At 54.0% G+C, this 23,003-nt stretch overlaps 2 protein-coding genes and 1 pseudogene across 2 annotated transcripts; 2 read left to right on the top strand and 1 right to left on the bottom strand.

Annotated features, from left to right (window-relative positions):
* Positions 1–6,486: 6,486 nt before the first annotated feature.
* Positions 6,487–7,618, bottom strand: LOC133216938 (sialidase-1-like; the record flags this gene model as incomplete). Its single annotated transcript, XM_061362035.1, has 3 exons — positions 7,310–7,618; positions 6,771–6,953; positions 6,487–6,614 (listed from the first exon to the last, which is right to left on the bottom strand). Coding segments are annotated over exons 1-3 (620 nt in total), but the record flags the coding sequence as incomplete, so codon positions are not given.
* Positions 7,619–8,287: 669 nt separating this feature from the next.
* On the top strand, positions 8,288–11,757 carry LOC133216940 (E3 ubiquitin-protein ligase DCST1-like; annotated as a pseudogene).
* Positions 11,758–19,554: 7,797 nt separating this feature from the next.
* LOC133216939 (E3 ubiquitin-protein ligase DCST1-like) lies at positions 19,555–22,999 on the top strand. The gene is given in 17 exon segments (XM_061362036.1): positions 19,555–19,633; positions 19,716–19,813; positions 19,815–19,842; positions 19,919–19,993; positions 20,095–20,223; positions 20,296–20,435; positions 20,519–20,696; positions 20,807–20,950; positions 21,029–21,150; positions 21,226–21,334; positions 21,337–21,385; positions 21,534–21,633; positions 21,712–21,807; positions 21,896–22,022; positions 22,104–22,220; positions 22,308–22,450; positions 22,544–22,999. Coding segments are annotated over 17 exon segments (2,190 nt in total).
* Positions 23,000–23,003: the final 4 nt, after the last annotated feature.

Here is a 23,003-nt window from a genome sequence, read left to right as displayed (position 1 = left end):
TCCCATTCCTTGTCCCCCATTCCATGTCCCCCATTCCCTGTCCCCCATTCCATGTCTCCCATTCCTTGTCCCCCATTCCTTGTCCCCCATTCCGTGTCCCCTTTGCCTGTTCCCAGCCTTGAAGCTTCCAATTAAACCTTCCAGGCTGCTCCTGGTTCCTCTGCCTCATTCAGAGGGGGCTGTGGAGGAAGAGGAGGAGGAGGGGGAGCCCAGCGCTGCCTCCCGCAGCCAGCCCCAGTGACGGTTTTCCATGCTTGGATCCCGGCTGCGGAGGAGCTGGGAGAAAATCAATGTGCAGGGAGCAGTGCGGGGGCTCCTGCAGGGCCCTGGAGCCCCTGTGCTGTGTCCCCTGCCCCGTGTGGGCTCTGCACCGCAGGCACTGCTGCCAGTTGATAGGGACAGGGGCCTGCTGGCCCCATGGCTGTCCCACAGCGTGGGTCCACAGGGGGGTCACTGCTCTAGCAGGCTGGGGATGCCAAGCATCACCTATTGTGTGGGAAATGCCCCACTTGAGGTGGGTCTGGGGGTGAAACTGCTGCCTTTTGCTGGGGACACTGGCCCAGGACAGCTTGTGGGGACACAGGGCTGGATGGGGACAAGGAACTTCTTGGGTTAAATGGGGATGTGGCAGCAAGAGGTTGACCCTCAGCACTGCCCCAGTGCCACCACTGTGCCCCACCGGAACCGGTGTCTCTGAGTATCCACAGGATGCACCCAGGACTGTTGCTACAACAAATTTGTACCAATAAATCCAATTTTTTGCTGTTATACATATCCTCCCATCTTCTCGCTGGGCAGTGCAGTGAAGCCTTCGGGCTGCTTCCTATCTTTACTTCCAAATAACAGCAGTATTTTCTAGCTGCTTTGAATGGATTGCACTCCGTGTCTTTGTCAGCACTGGAGATCTGAGTAACTGGGTTTCTTCTGCCTGAATTCTTCCCTCTCCCACAAAGGAGACCTCCTCTTTCTTGGGGCCATGCTGGTGGTTGCAGAGCCAGAACGTGAAATACAAGCACTTAACTGTTGTGGTTTAACCCCAGCCATACAACTTGTTCACTCACTCCCCCCCTTCTTGCCCTACCCCTACTCCCGGAGGGATGGAGAGGAGAATCAAAAGAATGCAGCTCCCCCGGGTTGAGATAAGAACAGTTTAGTAACTAAGGTATAACACAAATCACTACTGCTACCACCAATAATAGTAATGATAAAGGAAATAACAAGGGAAGAGAATACAACACCTCACACCAGCCAACCGATATCTCACCCTCCCAGCCCGACCAAGCACCCACCCATACCTCATCCCACCCTGCAGTCCCCTTTCCCTTCTGGGTCACTCCCAGTTCCCCCCTGGGCATGACGTGCTGTGGTACGGAATACCTCTTGGGTCAGTTTGGGTCAGGTGTCCTGTCTCTGCTTCCTCCCGGCTTCCCTCCTCCCTGGCCAAGCAGGAGGCTCACAAAGTCCTTGGCCAAACCAAAGCATCATTTTTATCAGCTCTGTTCCCAGCTGAAAGTCAAACCACAGCACTGCACCAGCTACCAAGAAGGAGAAAAATGACTGCTAGTGCTAAACCCAGGACATGAACCAAAAGCTCATCCCAGTGAAGCTGAAGGCAAGGCCCTCAATGGTTTGGTGTCGTGCGTTCCATCAGAAGTGTGCTCTGGACCTCTCGGCTGTAAGCGGTGCAGGATCGCACCATGTTGTAAGCTCAAGCTCTAATCAGCAGAAACCTCAGAAGTAAAGAATGTCCCTGTTGTCTGTCCCTCCAAACACACAGGAAAGGAACCACAGGCATCCCCATAGCTTGTGATTTGAAAGGTTAAAGGAGGGCACTTAAAAACCCAACTGGTTCCAATCAGGGGAGGCAGTTCCAGGACACAAGCAATAGAAATGCCACATGGACTTCACTGCTTCTTACCTCGACCTATGGTCTCCTACAGGAATTAGCAGTCAGTGTTTGGACTGGTAAGGACATCAATAGGAGTACAAAAAGGACTGTGACCTGAGCACACTTGTTTTGGCTTTAATGAAAGGAAGGGTATAAAAAACAATGAAAAGGGTGTTCGATATAAAGGCTTCTTTGTGGAATTTGGGTGTCAGAAGAGTTGTGTCTGGCTTTCTCAGTCGGGATGTGTACATGAAGGAAGAAGGGTGCTTTAGAACACCTTCATCGATAAGAAAAGCACTCCCTGAACAAGATTAAATGCCGTGCCTTTCTCTGAAGCTTGCAAGTAGATAACAGTCACTGAGTAATTATTTTGATTGCCAGTTATCTGCACTATTGTCCTGCTGCTCTGTTCTCAGTCCCTTCCAAACTTACTTTTGCTGCCCACTGGAGGATGCAACAGCTTCCCCAGCATCCAAAGGAGACTTATTAATTGACACAGCCTTCAGATTTATGCAGTTTGAGTTACAGTATGTTAAGGTGGAGAATCTGGACTCCTCATTGCACATAAACATCTAAACAGTGTGGAAATCACTGAAGTGCGCATCTTTGTCCCTAAAATGGGAAGTCTGTAGTTGTTACTGTACTGCTATTAAGATTTAACATGTGCAGAACCTTCTCAAGTCACTGGTTGTGAATCGTGCAAAACTGCCACGTCCTGCTTAAAAATACTGATTTATTGTGATATTTATTTGATGGGCTTGTCCAATCTATAGCAGTTGAATTGTTCTTTAACCCTTACGTATTACCTAAGGAGTAAATGTAACCTGTTCCCTAAGATAACTAGCAGAGCTATTTCTGCTGGGGAATGAGCTGCTGGCACAGTGGCCATAGGGGGTGTGTAAATTATAAACAGGTCTCTTTGGAAGCTATGCTATCAGTAATTAATTAAACTTAAGGAGAATGATTTGGGGGTGCTGGTCAATGAGAAGCATCCCATGACCCAGCTTCAGTGAGCGCTGGAGCCCAGAACCCCCCGTGTGCTGGGCTGCACCCCCAGAGAGTGAGCAGCAGCTCAGGGAGGGGATTCTCCCTGTGTCCAGCTCTGGGGCAGCAGCACCAGAGGGATGTGGAGCTGCTGGAGCAAGTCCAGAGGAGGCCATGGAGCTGCTGCAAGGGCTGGAGCATCTCTGCTCTGGAGCCAGGCTGAGAGAGCTGGGCTGGGGCAGCCTGGAGAAGAGAAGGCTCCTGAAGGGGAGACCTGAGAGCAGCTCCAGTGCCTAAAGGGGCTGCAGGAAACCTGGAGAGGGGCTTGGGACAAGGGCCTGTAGGGACAGGGCAAGGGGAATGGCTTGAACCTGCCAGAGGGGAGCCTGAGCTGAGCTCTGAGGCAGAAGCTCTTCCCTGTGAGGGTGCTGAGGCGCTGGCACAGGGTGCCCAGAGAAGCTGTGGCTGCCCCATCCCTGGCAGTGCTCAAGGCCAGGTTGGACACAGGGGCTTGGAGCAAGCTGCTCCAGTGGAAGGGGTCCCTGCCCGTGGCAGGGGCTGGAGCTGGAGGAGCTTTAAGGTCCCTTCAACACAAACCAGGCTGGGATTCTGTGACAGAGGGGACATTTTGTTCTGATTTGGGCCTTGTACTTTTGAAACAACTTTATAGTTCCACTGTGGAGCAGTCTGGGAGAGCACATAGCAATTCCCTTCAGATGAGATAGAAGACAAGCCCCAGCTGGTCATTAGCATTCATTCACACCATCAGCTGGGCAACAGGCAGAAGAGAAACCTCTTAAAATGCATATAATTGTGGATGTCATGTCCTTAACCCCAAGTCTTACTCTGTAACTCTATGACTATACCGCCTGGTGAAGATGCAATCCAGAGTTACCCAGACACCGGTCTAAGATGGAGCCTCCAGGAAGGTAGGGACAGTCCCAAACCCTTTTCTGACCTCTTTGCCAACCCTTAGATGGTCTCCTCTACTACGAACCTGTATCACAATAGGTTTGGGGGTCACAGTCTGTATCACAATAGGGAAGAAAAGGGAGTCTTGGTGGATCAAGATACTGCGGTATGTAATTCTGACACTGGAAACAAGATAGAAACCCCCCATGAGTCAGAAATCAGAACTGTGTGTTATTTTGTTCACCTAATACACTGATGATGGCAGTGTAACAACCAAAATAGGAGTGAGGTTGGTAATTCAGCAGTGTACTCAAATTACTATCAGAAATATGCACCAAAAGCCCAGTACAACTATGTCAAAAAGCAATGCCACTGAAGAGAGAAAGTGTATGGGAGAGGCACACACACCCAGCCAAAACACCCATTGCACGTTGTAGTGTTGGCCAAGTTCAAGCAAGATTGCTTTGCTTCATAGAATAGGAAAGCTTGACTCCAGCCAAGTCAAAGTAAGGTCATCTGCGCTTGCCAATAGTATGCACGCTAGGGAATGACTCTCACCTAAATGGAATGACCTGGTTTGAGAACAGACTCAACCACATCAGACAGTGTCTACTCTACAGACTTAATATCACATTGTAGAAGACATGGGTTTTCCACATCTGAAACACGGTGACTCACCCCCTTTAGCGCTCTCTGGGAACTATGTCCAGGCTCTGTCCCATAGCACAGGAAAGCCTGGAGGCAACATCCTTTTAAGGATTAAGGAGGAAGTCAACCCAGTTGTAATGTGGCTGCTGGAGAATTAGATCTAAGCTGCAGCAGACTGGAGTTTCCTCCTCCTTCCTCCCTGAAACTCCATCACCCAGATGTGTAGGCTGGAGGAGTTGGTCATCTTTGTGGCTCTTGAGGGATTTAGCCCTTCTTGGCTTTTATTCACTGGTAAATCAATAAATAAACCAGTGATTTCCCAGAGAACTCAGTGCGTTAAATATACTTTGACCATTTTTCTAATGGCTGAAGTCTATGACCAAACTTTTGAGGGTATTTTGGATGAAGTTCAATGAAGGTACCAAAGACTGTTTTGGAAAATAGATTAACCTTTGCCATGAGCCATGTCTGTTTTGGGAAGCATCATACTCTGATGAGAGATGCAGCACTGGATTTTCATGCTTAATGCATTTTAACTCTGAGAATCTCCTTATGGCGATGACAGTGAACAGAAAGCAGGCTATGAACAGCAATAAGCACAGCTAGCCTGATCTTAGCAGCTTAAAGGGTATTTGGGAAGAAGCCTGATGATTGCAGCAGCAGACTTACAGTGTTCTTAGGGAAGTGTGTAGCCAGTGATCCAGCACTGATGGAAGGTTTGCTTAGATGCTTCTATAAAAGAGGACCAGAGGATTTCCCTGATTGATTCTGAACCTCTGCATCTCTTTTGTCTGTAATTTCTACCCTGTGAAACACAGGGAACTGGTGGCTGAGAAGGAACCTATAGCAGGAAAAACATGAGTTGTGGTAGCTCCCTCCATCCTGACTTGTTTTCAGTTAACTCAAAGGCTGCTCTTCCCTCAAAGACAGCCAAGTACGAGCACAGCTCAATCACTGCCATCACTTGGTTTTGCCACCTGTAAGACTTGAGCAAAGTTTTTGGTGTGCACTATTCTATGGAAAACCTTTGGGAATTGTTTTAGCCTATAAAGGAACCAATCCTTACGTGGTTATAGGGGGTTTGGTTTTAATGTCAGTGAAATGCCCCAGTTTGTGTATTACGGATGAACAATTGCACAGGGTAGAACATTCGAAATAATGAAGTTTCTGGTAGTGTCGTGACTATGGATGATGGAAACATTATTAATACCTGCTCAACAGTATCTATTTGAGTTCTCAGCACTTACACCAAGAACTGGTGATCAGTGAGACCTCATCCCATCATGCAGGTGTTACAAACTGCAGTTCTGATCCATAAGATGAACAAATGTCGAGTGGACAACAGAAAGATAACACAGGGAGCATGTGTAACATGCATAACCACCTGCATTGTTGTGATCCCTTGGACTGACTGATGCTAATCCAGCCATTACACGAGTCCTTTCCCAACATGTAGCACATAACAGTTTGTTCAGCAATAAGGAGTTTACGTGGGCTTTATATTTTCCCCAGAGCTTTGGGGTTCCCTTTTGGTTTTCCCTTTGTGGTGCTTTTGTCTCTCCTTAGCACATTCTCTGGTTGCATCTCATGTGCCTAAGAGAAGTTTTCTGTGTTGTGCACCTGGGTCATACGATCTCATGTCTGAGTGCTCATAATCCATGTTCTTGATGAGGTGCATCCCGTCATAAAGCAGTTAATGCACTGAATGACTAAACTCACCACTGATGAGAATAACTCTCTGACCTGGTAATGCAATAAGCGTGGTCAATAGAAATAACAAGCACTGCAATGGTTTGTTGGAGCTTTGTATTATATTCAAAGATGCCCACTGCTAAACCCTTGGTCTTGGGTGTGTAAGAGGAGCATTAACAGAGGACAAAGGGGGGCGCTGAGGGGCCCTAGGGGGACTTTGGGAGTCTAGGGTAAGCATTAATGGGGAATAAGAGAGAGGCTAATAGGATATGGGTGGCAAGAGGGAGCCTGCAGGGAGCAATGTGGACATCGGGGTGGGGGGTTAAGGGTGGGCCATAGATTTGGGGGGGGGAGGCTGTTACCCTGCCACTGCCACGGAGGGGAGGGTCTCACCGCCGTCCCAGCTTCGCGCCACCATCCGGCAGCGGCACCGGTACGAGTTCTGGTTCCAGATGTTGACGGCGATGGAGCCATTGGGCAGCTCATAGGGCTGCAGGGCCATGAGCAAGGGGTCACTGTCCAAGACTCCCAAAAGACAGGGGCTGGACCCCATTTAACCCTTAAAGTGTGGGGTCCCGCCTCTGCCCTCCAAAATGAGGATCCCCCACTTCCCCCCACACCCCAGTTTTCACCCTGTCTCTCCTACCTGGCACTCGTCAGGGGTGAAGTCCTGGGGATGGTGGGGGGCCCCAAAGGGAATGGCGGGCAGCGATCCCCCCCGCCTCCACCGCAGGCCCCCATCATCACTCAATAGCAGTGAGACCCCATCCCGCTCCAGTGTCCCATGGCCACAGAACACCAGGCGCCCGCTGCCCGGTGCATGCTGCTTCTGCAGAGGGGGGGCACAGACACCCTGTATGTGCATCCCTGTGCTGTCTCCCAGCTCCCCCCTGAACCCTACCTCCCCCCTGTTCCTTGATGCCTGGGTCCCTTCTGATCCCCTCTCTGGGCACCCAGACCCCTGGATTTTCGGGTTATCATCCCACACATCCCAAAGATCCCCCCCACCCCAATCCCTGTGTGCCCCGAGGCCCCAAACCTCCAAGCCCCAACCCCAGCCAGATGCCTGGATCCCCCCAAACACCCACATCCCCCACCCCAGGGTTCCACCCAAACCCCTTCCCCAAGCTTTAATGCCTGGGTCTCCCCAAAGCTCCCCTTGGTCCCCCCCATACCCCCTTGTACCTCGATGCCATAGCCAGGCCCTGGGGCAAACACCTCACTACCAACCACCCCTGAGAGGTTCTGGGGAGGTCCCCATGAGCGGCCGCCATCACGACTGCGCAGGAGGTGGGTGCTGGGGGAGCCGCAGGCCTGGGGGGGGTGGGCGCAGCGGGCACAAAGCAGCAGCACCTCATCCCCTCCCACCGCCAGGGCCCCCAGGTTCAGCCCATCCACTGCCGAGCCATCATCTGCAGCCACCCGCGTCGGGCCCCACGTTGCGCCTGGGGGGAAACATGGGCAGACCCCCCTGGAGCCCCCCACAAGCCCCATAATCCCCAAGGACTCAAAATCCTCCAGGGGAGTGTTTACACAGGATTGGGTTTAGGCGATTTATCCAGAATTGAATTGAAATTATGTGTACAGGGACTGAAAATACAAAGAAATAAGGGACACCCACTTGTTCACGAGATTCACGCTAGACCCCTTTGCTTCCTAAACCCCTGACAGAGCCTAGGTGCTGCTGGACCTAGTCCCAGTCTTGGGACTCTGGGCTCTGGTCCTGGCCCCCTCCGCCCCGCCCACGAGACCAGCCCCATGCTGGGCTGCGCTCCCCCCGGACTCTCGGTGCTCTCCCAGGCTCTAGGCACAGGGATACAGCAGACTGAAGGAGCAGCTCAGTGAGCTGGTTCCAGGGGAGCACCTCAATGTTGTCGGTGCCAGTCGAGCATTCCACGGCTGTCGGTTCTAGAAGAGCATCCTGCCGTTGTCAGTTCTAGGGAAGCATCCTGCTGTTGTTGCCAGGGCAGCATCCCATTGTCATCACTACCAGGGCAGCATCCCTCTGTTGTTGTTGCCAGGGCAGTATCCCTCTGTTGCTGGCACCAGGGCAGCATCCCCCTGTTGCTGGTACCAGGGCAGCATCCCTGTTGTCTGCACCAGGGCAGCATCCCCCTGTTGCTGGTACCAGGGCAGCATCCCTGTTGTCTGCACCAGGGCAGCATCCTGCTGCCCTCAGGACAGGGGCCATGGAGCCATCGGAGGCCCCTGGGCGAGAGCGCTGGGCCGGGTCTGAGGCGCGCAGGAGGCAGAAGCCACCCAACACGAGTGAGATCCCTTCCCCTCCTCTCCCGGCCAGGGCTGCCCGTGGGCACTGGGAGGGGGGCCCGGCTGACGCCTCTCTCCCCACCCAGCCCTGCAGCGAGCGGTGGTCTCGCTGCTGCCGGCCCCGTGCAGCCGGTTCCTCTGGAGCCAGCCGGACCAGCACCGCTGCAGCAAGTTCTTCCTGGCTGCCAGCATCGGGATCCTCCTTGGCCTTGGTGAGTGCTCCCGGTGCCAGGTGTGGCGAGAAGCTGGGGGGTACCAGGGGCTCAGGGTGCATCTGCTGCTGTTGCAGGGCTCTGCCAGGTCTTTGTCATCCCCATGAACATCACAGAGACGCATAAGGTGCAGCTCTCCTATGGGCTGGCAGGTGAGGAGGGGGCCAGGAGGAACTTTTTGGGCTGATGGGCGCCATTGGGAGCACTGGGGGGGGTCTCGATGGGACCATGGCTACAGCTCCATCCTCCCACAGGAGTGACTGCCTTGGGCTGGGCCACGTCCCCCCACTTCCGCTGCGCCAGCCTGCTCGTGGTCCCCAAATTCTTCGGCAAGGAGGGTCGGGTCTACGTCCTTTCCCTTGTCCTCGCTGCCATCTACAACGGTAGGTTGCCCCCCTGCATCCCTGTCCCACCCTTAGGGTCCCAAGGGTCCTGACCCCCCACTTGCTGGCACCAGGGCCCGTGGCCAACATCTGGCACAACCTGGAGGAGGTGATGCGCTCGCTGGGCTGCGTGGCAGAGCTGCAGGTCAACCACAGCCGCATGCTGTGGCGCATGTCCACGGCGCCCCTGCGCAAGGTGATGGAGGACATGGCGGTGAGGCAGGGTGTTGGGGTGGGAAGGAGGGAGGGGGGGGCTGCACGGAGCAGGGTCAAGCCTCTGTGTGTGCCCACTGTGGCAGCTGAGCGGGCAGATGCTGAACTCTGAGGTGCAGAACATTTCACGTGCCTTTGTGGGGCTCAATGAGGAGGTGGCCAGCGAGGCTGGGTACGACCTGCAGCAGCCCCAGCACGGCAAGACCCAGCTGGCACCCAGCACCCAGCAGCTCTATGAGACCAAGACCAAGATGCGCTGCAATGGTGAGGAGGGAAGGGAGCTGCACCCCCCCGGCACCAGCCTCACCAGGCACCACACGTGGTGTCCGGGATGGTGGTGTTGGGGCTGCATCAGCTCAGGCTCCTGTCCATCAGATGTGGTCGAGCTGGGCATGCAGCGCTGCCGGGACTGGTTTGACACCAAGTACGATGCTTGCATGGAGCAGATATTCGTGCCCCTCGTCAACCACTTCCTCTGCCTGCCCATGAAGTTCAAGTTCCTCTGCCACATTGTGAAGGGTGGGTAGCGTGGGGGGACCCCTGCCCTGGTCACCCTGAGTTGAGGCAATGCCAGCATCATCCTCACTGTGTCCCACAGTTATGAATAGCTGGTGCAGGGACAAGATCCCCCGTGGAGGGCAACTTTGGGCAAACATACGACATGGTGAACAACTCGGTCAGCAACCTCAGCCAGGAGTTCAGCGCCAGCGTGGTCTTCCAGGTGGGTGCCATGTACCGTCTGTGTGGCACAAGGCTTGGACGGGACCCAGCCAGACCCACAGCCCCTGTGCTGCAGGAGGAGCACCGCGAGATGCTGTCGGTCACCACCAACGTGTCTGCAGAGCAGCTGATGGAGGAACTGACCTCACACTTCCAGGAGCACAGTGCCCGCCTGGGCCAGACTTTCTCCATCTTCCGCCTGGTTCTTTCCTTCTCCTTCATCCTCGTCTTCATCACGTGAGCCCTGGCATGGGAGGGCGTGCGGGGTTCGGGCACAGAGAGACAGGGTCTTCTTTTGGCAGCAGGTCTGGGGTGAGGGGAAAGGCATGAAGACAAAGGAGGAATGCTGGAGAGCCAGTCCCTGGACCCCCCCCTTCTCTTGCCAGGGCTTTCTCCTACACCAAGCGGTATTGTCAGGACATCTCTTACGACAACCTCTACATCACCACCTACTTCCGTCAGATCGATGCACGCCGCAGGAAGGAGGTGAGGGGGGTGCAGGTGGCCTTGCACCAGGGCCGGGGGGCTGCAGGGGCTGTGCTGAACTGCCCCTGCCCCTTTCCCAGGGCAAGCGGACGCTGCTGCCGCTGCTCCGTGCAGAGGCCTCGGCCTTCATCTTCCCGTGCCGGCCCATGGTGCAACCGCTGGAGATGCAGAACATGGTGAGGGGGGCCGGGCGGGTGACACGACGGGAGGTGGGTCAGCTGGAGGAGGCTGCAGGACAGGCTGCAGCAGATGCTGCTCCCCACAGGTGCTGGAGCTGCTGGAGTGCATCCCTACCCTGCTCTTCCTCCTGCTGGCCTGCGCCATGGACCACGTGCTGGTCAGCATGCTCAGCACCATCCAGCAGCACTCCTTTGTGCAGTACTCCTTCCACAGTGAGTCCCCAAGCCCACAGCAATGCACAGAGATGCCTGTGTGTGCCCCTTCACAGCTTCACATGCTCCCACAGGCAGCCATCACTTGTCCATCCACGTTACGGGCACGTCCCTGATGGCGCGGCTCCTGCGGAGTACCATCGGCGCCCTCAACACCTCCTCTGACACCCTGCTGGAGACGTCCAACTTGGGTGAGCCCAGGGGATGGACACCCCATGCCCATCACAGCTCCACAGCCTGAGCAGGGGCTCAGCGCCACCTCATGTCCCCAGTGTGCCTGCCGCAGCCGCGCCGCATGAGCCAGCACCAGTACCTGAGCAGCTGCCTGCCCCTGGCCGGGCTGGCGCTGCTCTGCCTGGCCCAGGTCTACACATACCGCCTGCGCCGTGTCATCGCCGCCTTCTACTTCCCCAAGGTGAATAGCAGCCCCTCGTGGGCAGATTTTGGGGTGAGCCCATAACCTGGACCATAACCTTGGGGTGGGCTCATGGTGTTGGCAGCGGGAGAAGAGCCGCGTGCTCTATCTCTACAACAAGCTGCTGCAGCAGCGCCTGGACTTCATCCAGCGGCAGCGGAAGCGCATTATCCAGCGGGCACAGCAGCCCCCCAGGACTGGTGAGTGGGGCTTCACTGTTCCCCCCAACCCCAGGGTTCTGCTCTGCCATGGGGCCTGCAGCTCAGCCCCACACATCTTCATCCCTAGGGCACAGCGATACTGCGCTGGTGCTGCCGCCGCTGGCCCTGCCTGAGCCACTGGATGCGCCGGAGCTGCATGGTGTGTGGGGTGCGTGTGGGGCCCCCCAGAGCCCGCCTGCCCCGCACCTGCCTGTGCAGCCCCGTACTGCCGGCAGTGCTGGCGCGAGGCAGGACGTGTCTGCCTGGCCTGCGCCCCTCCCGGAGCCCAGCCCTGATGCCGACAGCAGCGACGAGGGTCTGGGGTACACGGGCTGAGGGCATGAGGCAATAAAGTGTGAGACCCCCGTGTGCAGCAAGTGCGGTCCAGGAGAGAGAGGGGGGAAAGGGGCTGGAAAGGGGACCTTAAAGCTCATCCAGTTCCAAGCCCCTCCATCCCCCCTCCCTTAGCCCCCGTTTCCCCCTTTCTCACCTCACCACTCCCTTGCTCACCAGAGACAACAGGAGCAACATAAACTTGACCCTAAAGGGGAGTTCTCACCCCTAAAGGCAATGGAGGAGCATATGAGCTTGAGGGCATCACCTTCAAGCCACTCTGGTCCCTGCACAGAGGGAAGCTCGGCAGCAGTGTGGAGGGAGGGGGGTTTATTTCAAAAGACAGTAAGACAATTGTTCCATTTAGTATCAAAACACTTGATAAGGTTCTTTGCTCCGGCTTGGCCCCTAAACCGGCTACAACCAGGCAGCATGCTCACACAAGAAGCTACACACTGTGAGCCTGACACGTCTCCACACTCACACCTCACAGCGACACATCAGCAATGCACAGCAAGGTGGCTTGTACCTTATTAAGACACTAAGAGCACTCCTGGCCAGGGGAGAAGGCCTCGATCCCTTCCCTTGGGGTAGGCAAAAACAGTTTCCCCAAGCGAACAAGGCTGTTGTACTTAAGCTGTTGAGTGTAAGCCAGCACTGAGTGCTAAAGCTTGGTGGGTCAGCACTCAGTGAAGGCAAATTCAGCTCCTGTGTAGCAATGGGTTAGAGGGGCCGTGGCTTCTTCAAGGGGAAAAGAAGTGGCTAACAGTGAGGGGGAAGAGAAGAGAAACAACCCCTGTGAAGGTTCAACTGGGCAGGGAACTGCCTGGTTTTAGAAGTCTCCTTCTACCCAGGTTGCTTCTCCACAAGTTACCTTAAAGCTGAGAAACTGAACTGCTCTTTTGGCAAACAGGCTCCTGGAAAGGGATTTTTCCCAATGGGCTCACATCACTATCCCAGCTGCTCCCATCAGGTGGCCCACAGTCAGAACCACGAGCCGCCCCCCCCACTCCCTCCCCAGCCAAGGCAGGATGACCCAGAGCTGGTTAACAGAAGGTTAATACCCAATTGTAAAGCCAAGAGCTTTGAGTGCAGCTCAGCAGCCTCACTGGTTACTTGGAATGTTCACACTGGTTACTACAAAAAAAGAAAAGGTACTTACAAAACGGGTACATCTCAAAACATGCTCCCAAACATTATTGCATTGCTCGTTTCCCTTAATAATGTTGTTTGAGGCTCTGCCCAACCTGATGATGGCCTTTAACCCCCGAGGCAAGGGAGAAGAGCTGCGTTCGGTCAAGTTAGCAACAGGAAGCAAACTCTGGTCCCAAGGGTTAGAGGCCAGCAGCGGCTGGGCCAGCGCGGGCATGGCGTGGCAGAGGCAGTGGTGGGGATCCATTACATCTCGTTCAGGTCTAGCAGGGTCTGGTCCAGCATTCTTTGCGTGCAGAGATGCTCCTCTTTGGTGGATTTCAGCTTATCTGGCAGGAAGCAAGAGTCAAGAGTTACCAGTGAGCCTCAGCCCCAGGAGATGCCTCGGCCATGGCAAGCACGGGACAGCCCCTTCCCAGCACTGCCACAGTGGGGCCTTGACCCAGGGGGGGGCTGCCTAGGGGTAGGAGAAGCTCTGGAGATACCTGGCTCATTGGTAGCCCCCCTCACACAGCCGGTGCTTCTATCTGCATGGACACCATGTGCTCTTAGCGCTCTGGGCTGTGCTTTGCATGCAGGTGCCTCCAACCGGAGTTGGCTTCACCCAGGGATTCAACACCTCCAGACAGCCAGCAATGCACCCAAGAGCCAAAACACCCACAGAATCCCCCCCCTGCAGGTACAGCTGCTTGTGCCCCCCTTCCCCAGCACAGAGATGCTGAGCTGGTCACCAAGACCGTGACTACCTAGCAGCAGGGAGCACAGAACCATGCCTCTAGGAGAGCAGGGAGAGACTGCTTTCAGTGGAGGGCAGGCAGGCAGCGAGGAGGAGGAAAGGGTACTGCAACTGTGACTGATACTACAGACAATTCTCACATGTTCCTTAAGCCAGGAGGAGAGCTCAGATCAGTAAGCAGCACTCTAGGTAGGCTTAACTCCAAAGGTGAGCCCACCCTGATCACTGAGGACATCCACTCGCTGGGACACAGCACAGACAGGCTGTGGAAAGATGTCCTTTAGGTACAGGCAGATCCTCAAGGCCGCTCCCCCAACCTCCTCAAGGTCAGTGCACAGAGCAAGAGGCAGCCTTCCCAGAGCACCGACAACGGCAGCCTTGAGAGGTTCCCTGCAGGCACCCAAGATACAGCTTCATGCTGTGCATTAAAGGGATGGCCAGGAGCTTTCCCAACGCTGGGAACAGCCATTTCCCCTCAACCTTCTAGTTTAGGACCCAGTGTTTTACAGAGCAGGAGTCAGTCATTTATGGCCCTTTCTAACCCTTTTGTGCCCATTTCTAAACCCATTTTAAGGGTTTGGTGGCTATTTGTAAACAATTCGTGGCCATTTCTATTTCATATTTGCCCTTTTCTTACTAGTTCTGAGCCTTTTTTTGGCTATTTCTAACCCATTTCTGCCCATTGCTAACCAATTTTAGGTCTTTTTTTGGCTATTTCTAAACAATTGATGGCCACTTCTTTCTTATTTTTGCCCATTTCTTACCCTTTTGAAGTCTTTTTTGGCTATTTCTGAACAATTTATGGCCATTTCTAGCCTGTTTTAAGCTTTCCTTAGCTATTTCTAAACTGGCTTGAGCTATTTCTAACCTTTTTTTTGCCCAGTTCTAACTCTTTTTAAGCCATTTTGGCCATTTCCAAACCGTTTTTGTCCAGTGCTTACCGATTTCTTGCCATTTCTAACCCGCTTTTGCCCTTTCCTGACTTGGTTTGAACCACTTTTATCCATTTCTAACCCCTTTTATCTCCTTTGTGCTATTTCTATACAATTTACAGTCATTTCTGTCTTATTTTTGCTCATTTCTCACCAGTTTTAAGCCGATTTTGGCTATTTCTGAACAATTCATGGCCATTTCTTGCCTGTTTGAATCTTCTCTTAGCTATTTCTAATCTGGCTTATGGTATTTCTAACCCTTTTTTGTCCAGTTCTAACACTTCATAAGCCATTTTGGCCATTTCCAAACGATTTTTATCCTGTTCTTACCTATTTCTTGCCATTTCTGACCTGTTTTTGCCCTTTCCTGACTTGGTTTAAACCATTTTTGGTGCTTTCTTACCCATTTCAAGTCTTTTTTTGGCTATTTCTAAACAATTGCTAGTCATTCCTATCTTACTTTTGTCCATTTCTGACCAGTTTTAAGATTACTTTGGCTGTTTCTAACCCATTTTTCCCATTGCTAACCCATTTTTAGTCTTTTTTTGGCTATTTCTAAACAATTGATGGCCTTTTCTATCTTATTTTTGTCCATTTCTTACCAGTTTTAAGCTATTTTGGCTATTTCTGAACTATTTATGGCCTTTTCTAGCCTGTTCTAAGCTTTTCTTAGCTATTTCTAAGCTAGTTTGGCCTATTTCTAACCCTTTTTTTGGCCCAGTTCTAACTCTTCTTAAGCCATTTTGCCTATTTCCAAACCGTTTTTGTCCTGTTCTTTCCAATTTCCTGCCATTTCTAACCTGGTTTTGCCCTTTCCTCACTTAGTTTGAAACATTTTTATCTATTTCTAACTCCTTTTAACTCCTTTTGCTTTTTTCTATACAGATCACGGTCATTTTTATCTTTTTTTTTGCCGATTTGTTACTAGTTTTATACCATTTTTGGCTATTTTTTTGACTCTTTATGGGCATTTCTAGCCTGTTTGAACCTTTTCTTAGCTTTTTCTGAACTGGTTTCAGCTATTTCTAGCCCTAATTGCCCAGTTCTAACTCTTTATAAGCCATTGTGGCCATTCCCAAACCATTTTTGTCCAGTTCTTTCCAATTTCTTGCTATTTCTAACCCTTTTTTTACCCTTTTCTTACTTGGCTTGAGCCATTTTTGCCCATTCCTAACCCATTGCTGGCCATTTGTAACCCATTTTAAGTCTTTTTTGGCTATTTCTAAAAAAATTATGGCTATTTCTATCCTACTTTTGCCCATTTCTCACCAGGTTTAAGCCTTTTTTGGCTCTGTCTTGTCCATTCTTGCCCCTTTCTTGAATTCGTATTTTAAGCATCGTTTACTATTTCTAAGCTATTGATTATTATTTTATCTTACTTTTGCCAATTCCTTACCTTTTGTAATCCTTTTTTGGCTATTTCTAATCCATTCTTTGCCATTTGTACCCCATTTATACCATGCCGAGCTGTGCTGTTCCGTGCCGAGCAGTGCAGTGAAAATTCTGGCCCTTCCCATGGCAGGGGGCTTGGAAGCTCATGATACTAAGGTCCTTTCGAACCCTAATTCTTATGTGATTCTATAGTTTTAATACAGGGCAGTGGGGGAATGGGGGATAATAGGGTGTAATGGGAGGTAACGGGGGTTAACCGGGGTGTAATGGGAGGCATGTGGCCGCAGCACGGCGTTCGCGCACCAGTTCTGGTCCCCCGCCGCTGCCCTCTTCTCCTTCATCCCTGACTGCAGCCATCGGTCCGTCACACCGACGAACACCGTTGATTGGCCGCCGGTCTCTAGGCAGGAAAGGGTCCCCTCTAGGCGCTCGCTGTTATCTAAGAGGCGGCCAGGGACTGGACGGCAACCCAGATTGCCTCCATGTCCCGCCTCTCTCCGTGAGGCGAGCGGCGCCGTGATTGGCTGGTAGGCAGGAAAGGGCGAGGGCGGTGGGGGGGGGGGGGGGGGGGGGGGGGGGTGGTGTTGTGGCGGTGGCAGCCGTTTTTTCGTCCGCGGTGACTGGGGTGAAGATAGCGGCGGTCTCGGCAGCGGCTGCTTCGGCAACAGGGGCGGCTGGAGCGGCGCGGGGTCGTCTCGGAAGGAGGCGGCAGGAGCGGCGGGGGAGGGCCGGTGGCAGCGCCGGAAAGGGCTCTTCGGCGGCAGCGGTGAGGTAGTAAAAGAGCGGCGGCCGCCGGAGGAGCGGCAAGGGCAGTGGGCAGTGCCAGCGGCGGTGGCCGGAGCGGCGGGGGGTGGTGGGGGAAGGAACTAGGGGACTTAGAGTTCATCAGTGCATTTAATTAAATTTGACTTACTTCATGTTTATATGCGACTGTACAAATTTGAGTTTTAGTGGAGGCTTTGACGCTTTTGTTCACTTCTGTTCACTTCTATTCATTTAATCATTTTTTTAATAGAATTGTATTCACTTAATACTGGCTTTCAGCCACTTTAAATTTTGTTCTGTATTTGTTCACTTTATATTCGCTTTTTAGTCACATTTTTCAGGTTTTGGTTTTTTGTTTTCCGGTTTTTAATCACTTCTGTTTGCATTTATACCCTTTTTATTGAGGCATGTTTACTTTTGCTTACTTTTACTCAATTTTTTGTACAGTTCTGTTTACTTTTAATGACTTCTTACTCAGCTTTGTTGGGAAAACCTGCTTTTGGTAACACCTCGTGAGGCAGAGTGAAGTGTAAAGGTTTATTTGAATAAAGGGAGATAGAATAGAATCATAGAATAGTTAGGGTTGGAAAGGACCTTCAGATCATCCAGTTCCAACCCCCCTGCCATGGGCAGGGACATGTCACACTAAACCTTATCACCCAAGGCCTAGTCCAACCTGGCCTTGAACACTGCCAAGGATGGAGCAGTCGCAGCCTCCCTGGGCAATCCATTCCAGTGCCTCACCACCCTAACAGGAAAGAATTTCCTCCTTATATCCAATCTAAGCTTCCCCTGTTTAAGTTTTAACCCATTACCCCGTGTGCTGTCACTACAGTCCCTAATGAATAATCCATCCCCAGCATCCCTATAGCTCCCCTTCAGATACTGGAAGGTTGCTGTGAGGTCCCACGTAGCCTTCTCTTCTCCAGGCTAAATCTCCATCAGACATGTCTGGTTCAGGGTTTTCCATTTGCATTCAGTGTTCACTTACTTGATACCTTCCCTTCCCTGCCCTGTTAACATTACTCGTTTCGTGTTCCTTTGAAACTCCTGAGAGACATCTTCTCATTCTTGGAATTTGTTCGTGTTAATTTTAAAAATTTATTCTTTGTTTCTAAGCCTTGACTGAGCCAAGCATACATGAAATGGACACTGTATGAGTAAAGCTTTACATAGATGACATTGCAACACCAGTCAAATGCAGGTCTTCACATCTTAAAAACAACTGGAGATAGAAGAATATTTAGACAAATTCAGCAAGAAGTTGTCAGTCTTCATATGGGTGTACTTGGCATTTTCTCTTCATTTAACCTTGGGACAGGGTCTTTCAAATGATTCCTTAAATTCACTTTCCAAGATAAGATAGGTTGTTTAATTTTGGCTGCCACTCAAAGATATAACCCAGATTAATATCTGCCTGAAAAAAATTACTTTGTGACTTCAGATCAGAAAAACTGGGTGATAGCTGATGATCAACCTGAAACCATCTGTCATAGTTCTCCACTAACATGCAGAACTACGATATCTCTGCATGGAAGTACTTTGGTAATTGAACACCGATCTTAGGAACCGAGCAACCATCTCATTTGGTAGTTGAATTTGCACAAAGATTATATAAATCCTGGTAATCTTATCTGCATTTCAGGTTAACAATGAAGCTTATGCCTGTTACACCTCAAGAATGAACAGAACTAAATAGAGAAACCTAAGCCAAAAGGCCAGTCTTGGAATGAGCATCCGTGTCTGACACACGTGGTTTCCAGATGTAACACTGTCTCCTATCTTTGTTTAGTACCTCTGACAGAATTGTTTCCTACATCAATCCTTCTTCGTCATGATCATGATTTTTTTCTTCAAACTTACAGTCTATCATTCAACATGTGGATAGTCAAAAAAAAGTTTCCAGGATTAGTGGACTTTGTAGACACAGAGAAATACATTTTCAAAAATGAGGACCACCGCCAGGGCCCCCAGGTTCAGCCCATCCACTGCCGAGCCATCATCTGCAGCCACCCGCATCGGGCCCCACGTTGCGCCTGGGGGGAAACATGGGCATCCCCCCCTGGAGCCCCCCAAGCCCCATAATCCCCCAAGGACTCAAAATCCTCCAGGGGAGTGTTTACACAGGATTGGGTTTAGGCGATTTATCCAGAATTGAATTGAAATTATGTGTACAGGGACTGAAAATACAAAGAAATAAGGGACACCCACTTGTTCACGAGATTCACGCTAGACCCCTTTGCTTCCTAAACCCCTGACAGAGCCTAGGTGCTGCTGGACCTAGTCCCAGTCTTGGGACTCTGGGCTCTGGTCCTGGCCCCTCCGCCCCGCCCACGAGACCAGCCCCATGCTGGGCTGCGCTCCCCCGGACTCTCGGTGCTCTCCCAGGCTCTAGGCACAGGGATACAGCAGACTGAAGGAGCAGCTCAGTGAGCTGGTTCCAGGGGAGCACCTCAATGTTGTCGGTGCCAGTCGAGCATTCCACGGCTGTCGGTTCTAGAAGAGCATCCTGCCGTTGTCAGTTCTAGGGAAGCATCCTGCTGTTGTTGCCAGGGCAGCATCCCATTGTCATCACTACCAGGGCAGCATCCCTCTGTTGTTGTTGCCAGGGCAGTATCCCTCTGTTGCTGGTACCAGGGGAGGATCCTTCTGTTGCTGGTACCAGGGCAGCATCCCTGTTGTCTGCACCAGGGCAGCATCCCCCTGTTGCTGGTACCAGGGCAGCATCCCTGTTGTCTGCACCAGGGCAGCATCCCCCTGTTGCTGGTACCAGGGCAGCATCCCTGTTGTCTGCACAAGGGCAGCATCCTGCTGCCCTCAGGACAGGGGCCATGGAGCCATCGGAGGCCCCTGGGCGAGAGCGCTGGGCCGGGTCTGAGGCGCGCAGGAGGCAGAAGCCACCCAACACGAGGGAGATCCCTTCCCCTCCTCTCCCGGCCAGGGCTGCCCGTGGGCACTGGGAGGGGGCCCGGCTGACGCCTCTCGCCCCACCCAGCCCTGCAGGCGCTGGTCTCGCTGCTGCCGTCCCGGTGCAGCCGGTTCCTCTGGAGCCAGCCGGACCAGCACCGCTGCAGCAAGTTCTTCCTGGGCTGCCAGCATCGGGATCCTCCTTGGCCTTGGTGAGTGCTCCCGGTGCCAGGTGTGGCGAGAAGCTGGGGGTACCAGGGGCTCAGGGTGCATCTGCTGCTGTTGCAGGGCTCTGCCAGGTCTTTGTCATCCCCATGAACATCACAGAGACGCATAAGGTGCAGCTCTCCTATGGGCTGGCAGGTGAGGAGGGGGCCAGGAGGAACTTTTTGGGCTGATGGGCGCCATTGGGAGCACTGGGGGGGTCTCGATGGGACCATGGCTACAGCTCCATCCTCCCACAGGAGTGACTGCCTTGGGCTGGGCCACGTCCCCCCACTTCCGCTGCGCCAGCCTGCTCGTGGTCCCCAAATTCTTCGGCAAGGAGGGTCGGGTCTACGTCCTTTCCCTTGTCCTCGCTGCCATCTACAACGGTAGGTTGCCCCCTGCATCCCTGTCCCACCCTTAGGGTCCCAAGGGTCCTGACCCCCACTTGCTGGCACCAGGGCCCGTGGCCAACATCTGGCACAACCTGGAGGAGGTGATGCGCTCGCTGGGCTGCGTGGCAGAGCTGCAGGTCAACCACAGCCGCATGCTGTGGCGCATGTCCACGGCGCCCCTGCGCAAGGTGATGGAGGACATGGCGGTGAGGCAGGGTGTTGGGGTGGGAAGGAGGGAGGGGGGCTGCACGGAGCAGGGTCAAGCCTCTGTGTGTGCCCACTGTGGCAGCTGAGCGGGCAGATGCTGAACTCTGAGGTGCAGAACATTTCACGTGCCTTTGTGGGGCTCAATGAGGAGGTGGCCAGCGACGCTGGGTACGACCTGCAGCAGCCCCAGCACGGCAAGACCCAGCTGGCACCCAGCACCCAGCAGCTCTATGAGACCAAGACCAAGATGCGCTGCAATGGTGAGGAGGGAAGGGAGCTGCACCCCCCGGCACCAGCCTCACCAGGCACCACACGTGGTGTCCGGGATGGTGGTGTTGGGGCTGCATCAGCTCAGGCTCCTGTCCATCAGATGTGGTCGAGCTGGGCATGCAGCGCTGCCGGGACTGGTTTGACACCAAGTACGATGCTTGCATGGAGCAGATATTCGTGCCCCTCGTCAACCACTTCCTCTGCCTGCCCATGAAGTTCAAGTTCCTCTGCCACATTGTGAAGGGTGGGTAGCGTGGGGGACCCCTGCCCTGGTCACCCTGAGTTGAGGCAATGCCAGCATCATCCTCACTGTGTCCCACAGTTATGAATAGCTGGTGCAGGGACAAGATCCCCGTGGAGGGCAACTTTGGGCAAACATACGACATGGTGAACAACTCGGTCAGCAACCTCAGCCAGGAGTTCAGCGCCAGCGTGGTCTTCCAGGTGGGTGCCATGTACCGTCTGTGTGGCACAAGGCTTGGACGGGACCCAGCCAGACCCACAGCCCCTGTGCTGCAGGAGGAGCACCGCGAGATGCTGTCGGTCACCACCAACGCATGACCCCCCTCAGCCATGGGCCCCCTCAGGCAAGATCTCTCCTCAGCCCGTGCCCGCCTGGGCCAGGACCTCTGCTCTTCCGCCTGGTTCTTTCCTTCTCCTTCATCCTCGTCTTCATCACGTGAGCCCTGGCATGGGAGGGCGTGCGGGGTTCGGGCACAGAGAGACAGGGTCTTCTTTTGGCAGCAGGTCTGGGGTGAGGGGAAAGGCATGAAGACAAAGGAGGAATGCTGGAGAGCCAGTCCCTGGACCCCCCCTTCTCTTGCCAGGGCTTTCTCCTACACCAAGCGGTATTGTCAGGACATCTCTTACGACAACCTCTACATCACCACCTACTTCCGTCAGATCGATGCACGCCGCAGGAAGGAGGTGAGGGGGTGCAGGTGGCCTTGCACCAGGGCCGGGGGCTGCAGGGGCTGTGCTGAGCTGCCCCTGCCCCTTTCCCAGGGCAAGCGGACGCTGCTGCCGCTGCTCCGTGCAGAGGCCTCGGCCTTCATCTTCCCGTGCCGGCCCATGGTGCAACCGCTGGAGATGCAGAACATGGTGAGGGGGCCGGGCGGGTGACACGACGGGAGGTGGGTCAGCTGGAGGAGGCTGCAGGACAGGCTGCAGCAGATGCTGCTCCCCACAGGTGCTGGAGCTGCTGGAGTGCATCCCTACCCTGCTCTTCCTCCTGCTGGCCTGCGCCATGGACCACGTGCTGGTCAGCATGCTCAGCACCATCCAGCAGCACTCCTTTGTGCAGTACTCCTTCCACAGTGAGTCCCCAAGCCCACAGCAATGCACAGAGGGGGGGGATGCTTGTGTGTGCCCCTTCACAGCTTCACATGCTCCCACAGGCAGCCATCACTTGTCCATCCACGTTACGGGCACGTCCCTGATGGCGCGGCTCCTGCGGAGTACCATCGGCGCCCTCAACACCTCCTCTGACACCCTGCTGGAGACGTCCAACTTGGGTGAGCCCCCCCCCAGGGGATGGACACCCCATGCCCATCACAGCTCCACAGCCTGAGCAGGGGCTCAGCGCCACCTCATGTCCCCAGTGTGCCTGCCGCAGCCGCGCCGCATGAGCCAGCACCAGTACCTGAGCAGCTGCCTGCCCCTGGCCGGGCTGGCGCTGCTCTGCCTGGCCCAGGTCTACACATACCGCCTGCGCCGTGTCATCGCCGCCTTCTACTTCCCCAAGGTGAATAGCAGCCCCTCGGGGGGGGGTGGGCAGATTTTGGGGTGAGCCCATAACCTGGACCATAACCTTGGGGTGGGCTCATGGTGTTGGCAGCGGGAGAAGAGCCGCGTGCTCTATCTCTACAACAAGCTGCTGCAGCAGCGCCTGGACTTCATCCAGCGGCAGTGGAAGCGCATTATCCAGCAGGCACAGCAGCCCCCAGGACTGGTGAGTGGGGCTTCACTGTTCCCCCCAACCCCAGGGTTCTGCTCTGCCATGGGGCCTGCAGCTCAGCCCCACACATCTTCATCCCTAGGGCACAGCAATACTGCACTGGTGCTGCCGCCGCTGGCCCTGCCTGAGCCACTGGATGCGCCGGAGCTGCATGGTGTGTGGGATGCATGTGGGGCCCCCAGAGCCCGCCTGCCCCGCACCTGCCTGTGCAGCCCCGTACTGCCGGCAGTGCTGGCGCAAGGCAGGACGTGTCTGCCTGGCCTGCGCCCCCCCGGAGCCCAGCCCTGATGCCGACAGCAGCGACGAGGGTGTGGGGTACACGGGCTGAAGGCATGAGGAA

This window comes from Neopsephotus bourkii, unplaced genomic scaffold (assembly GCF_033783945.1).
Source record: "Neopsephotus bourkii isolate Nb327-2 ecotype Australia unplaced genomic scaffold, CSIRO-AGI_Nbou_v1 NB_1072, whole genome shotgun sequence".
NCBI lineage: Eukaryota > Metazoa > Chordata > Aves > Psittaciformes > Psittacidae > Neopsephotus > Neopsephotus bourkii.
The sequence above is the reverse complement of the archived record's forward strand: the minus strand, read 5'-3'. Positions and strand labels throughout refer to the sequence as shown.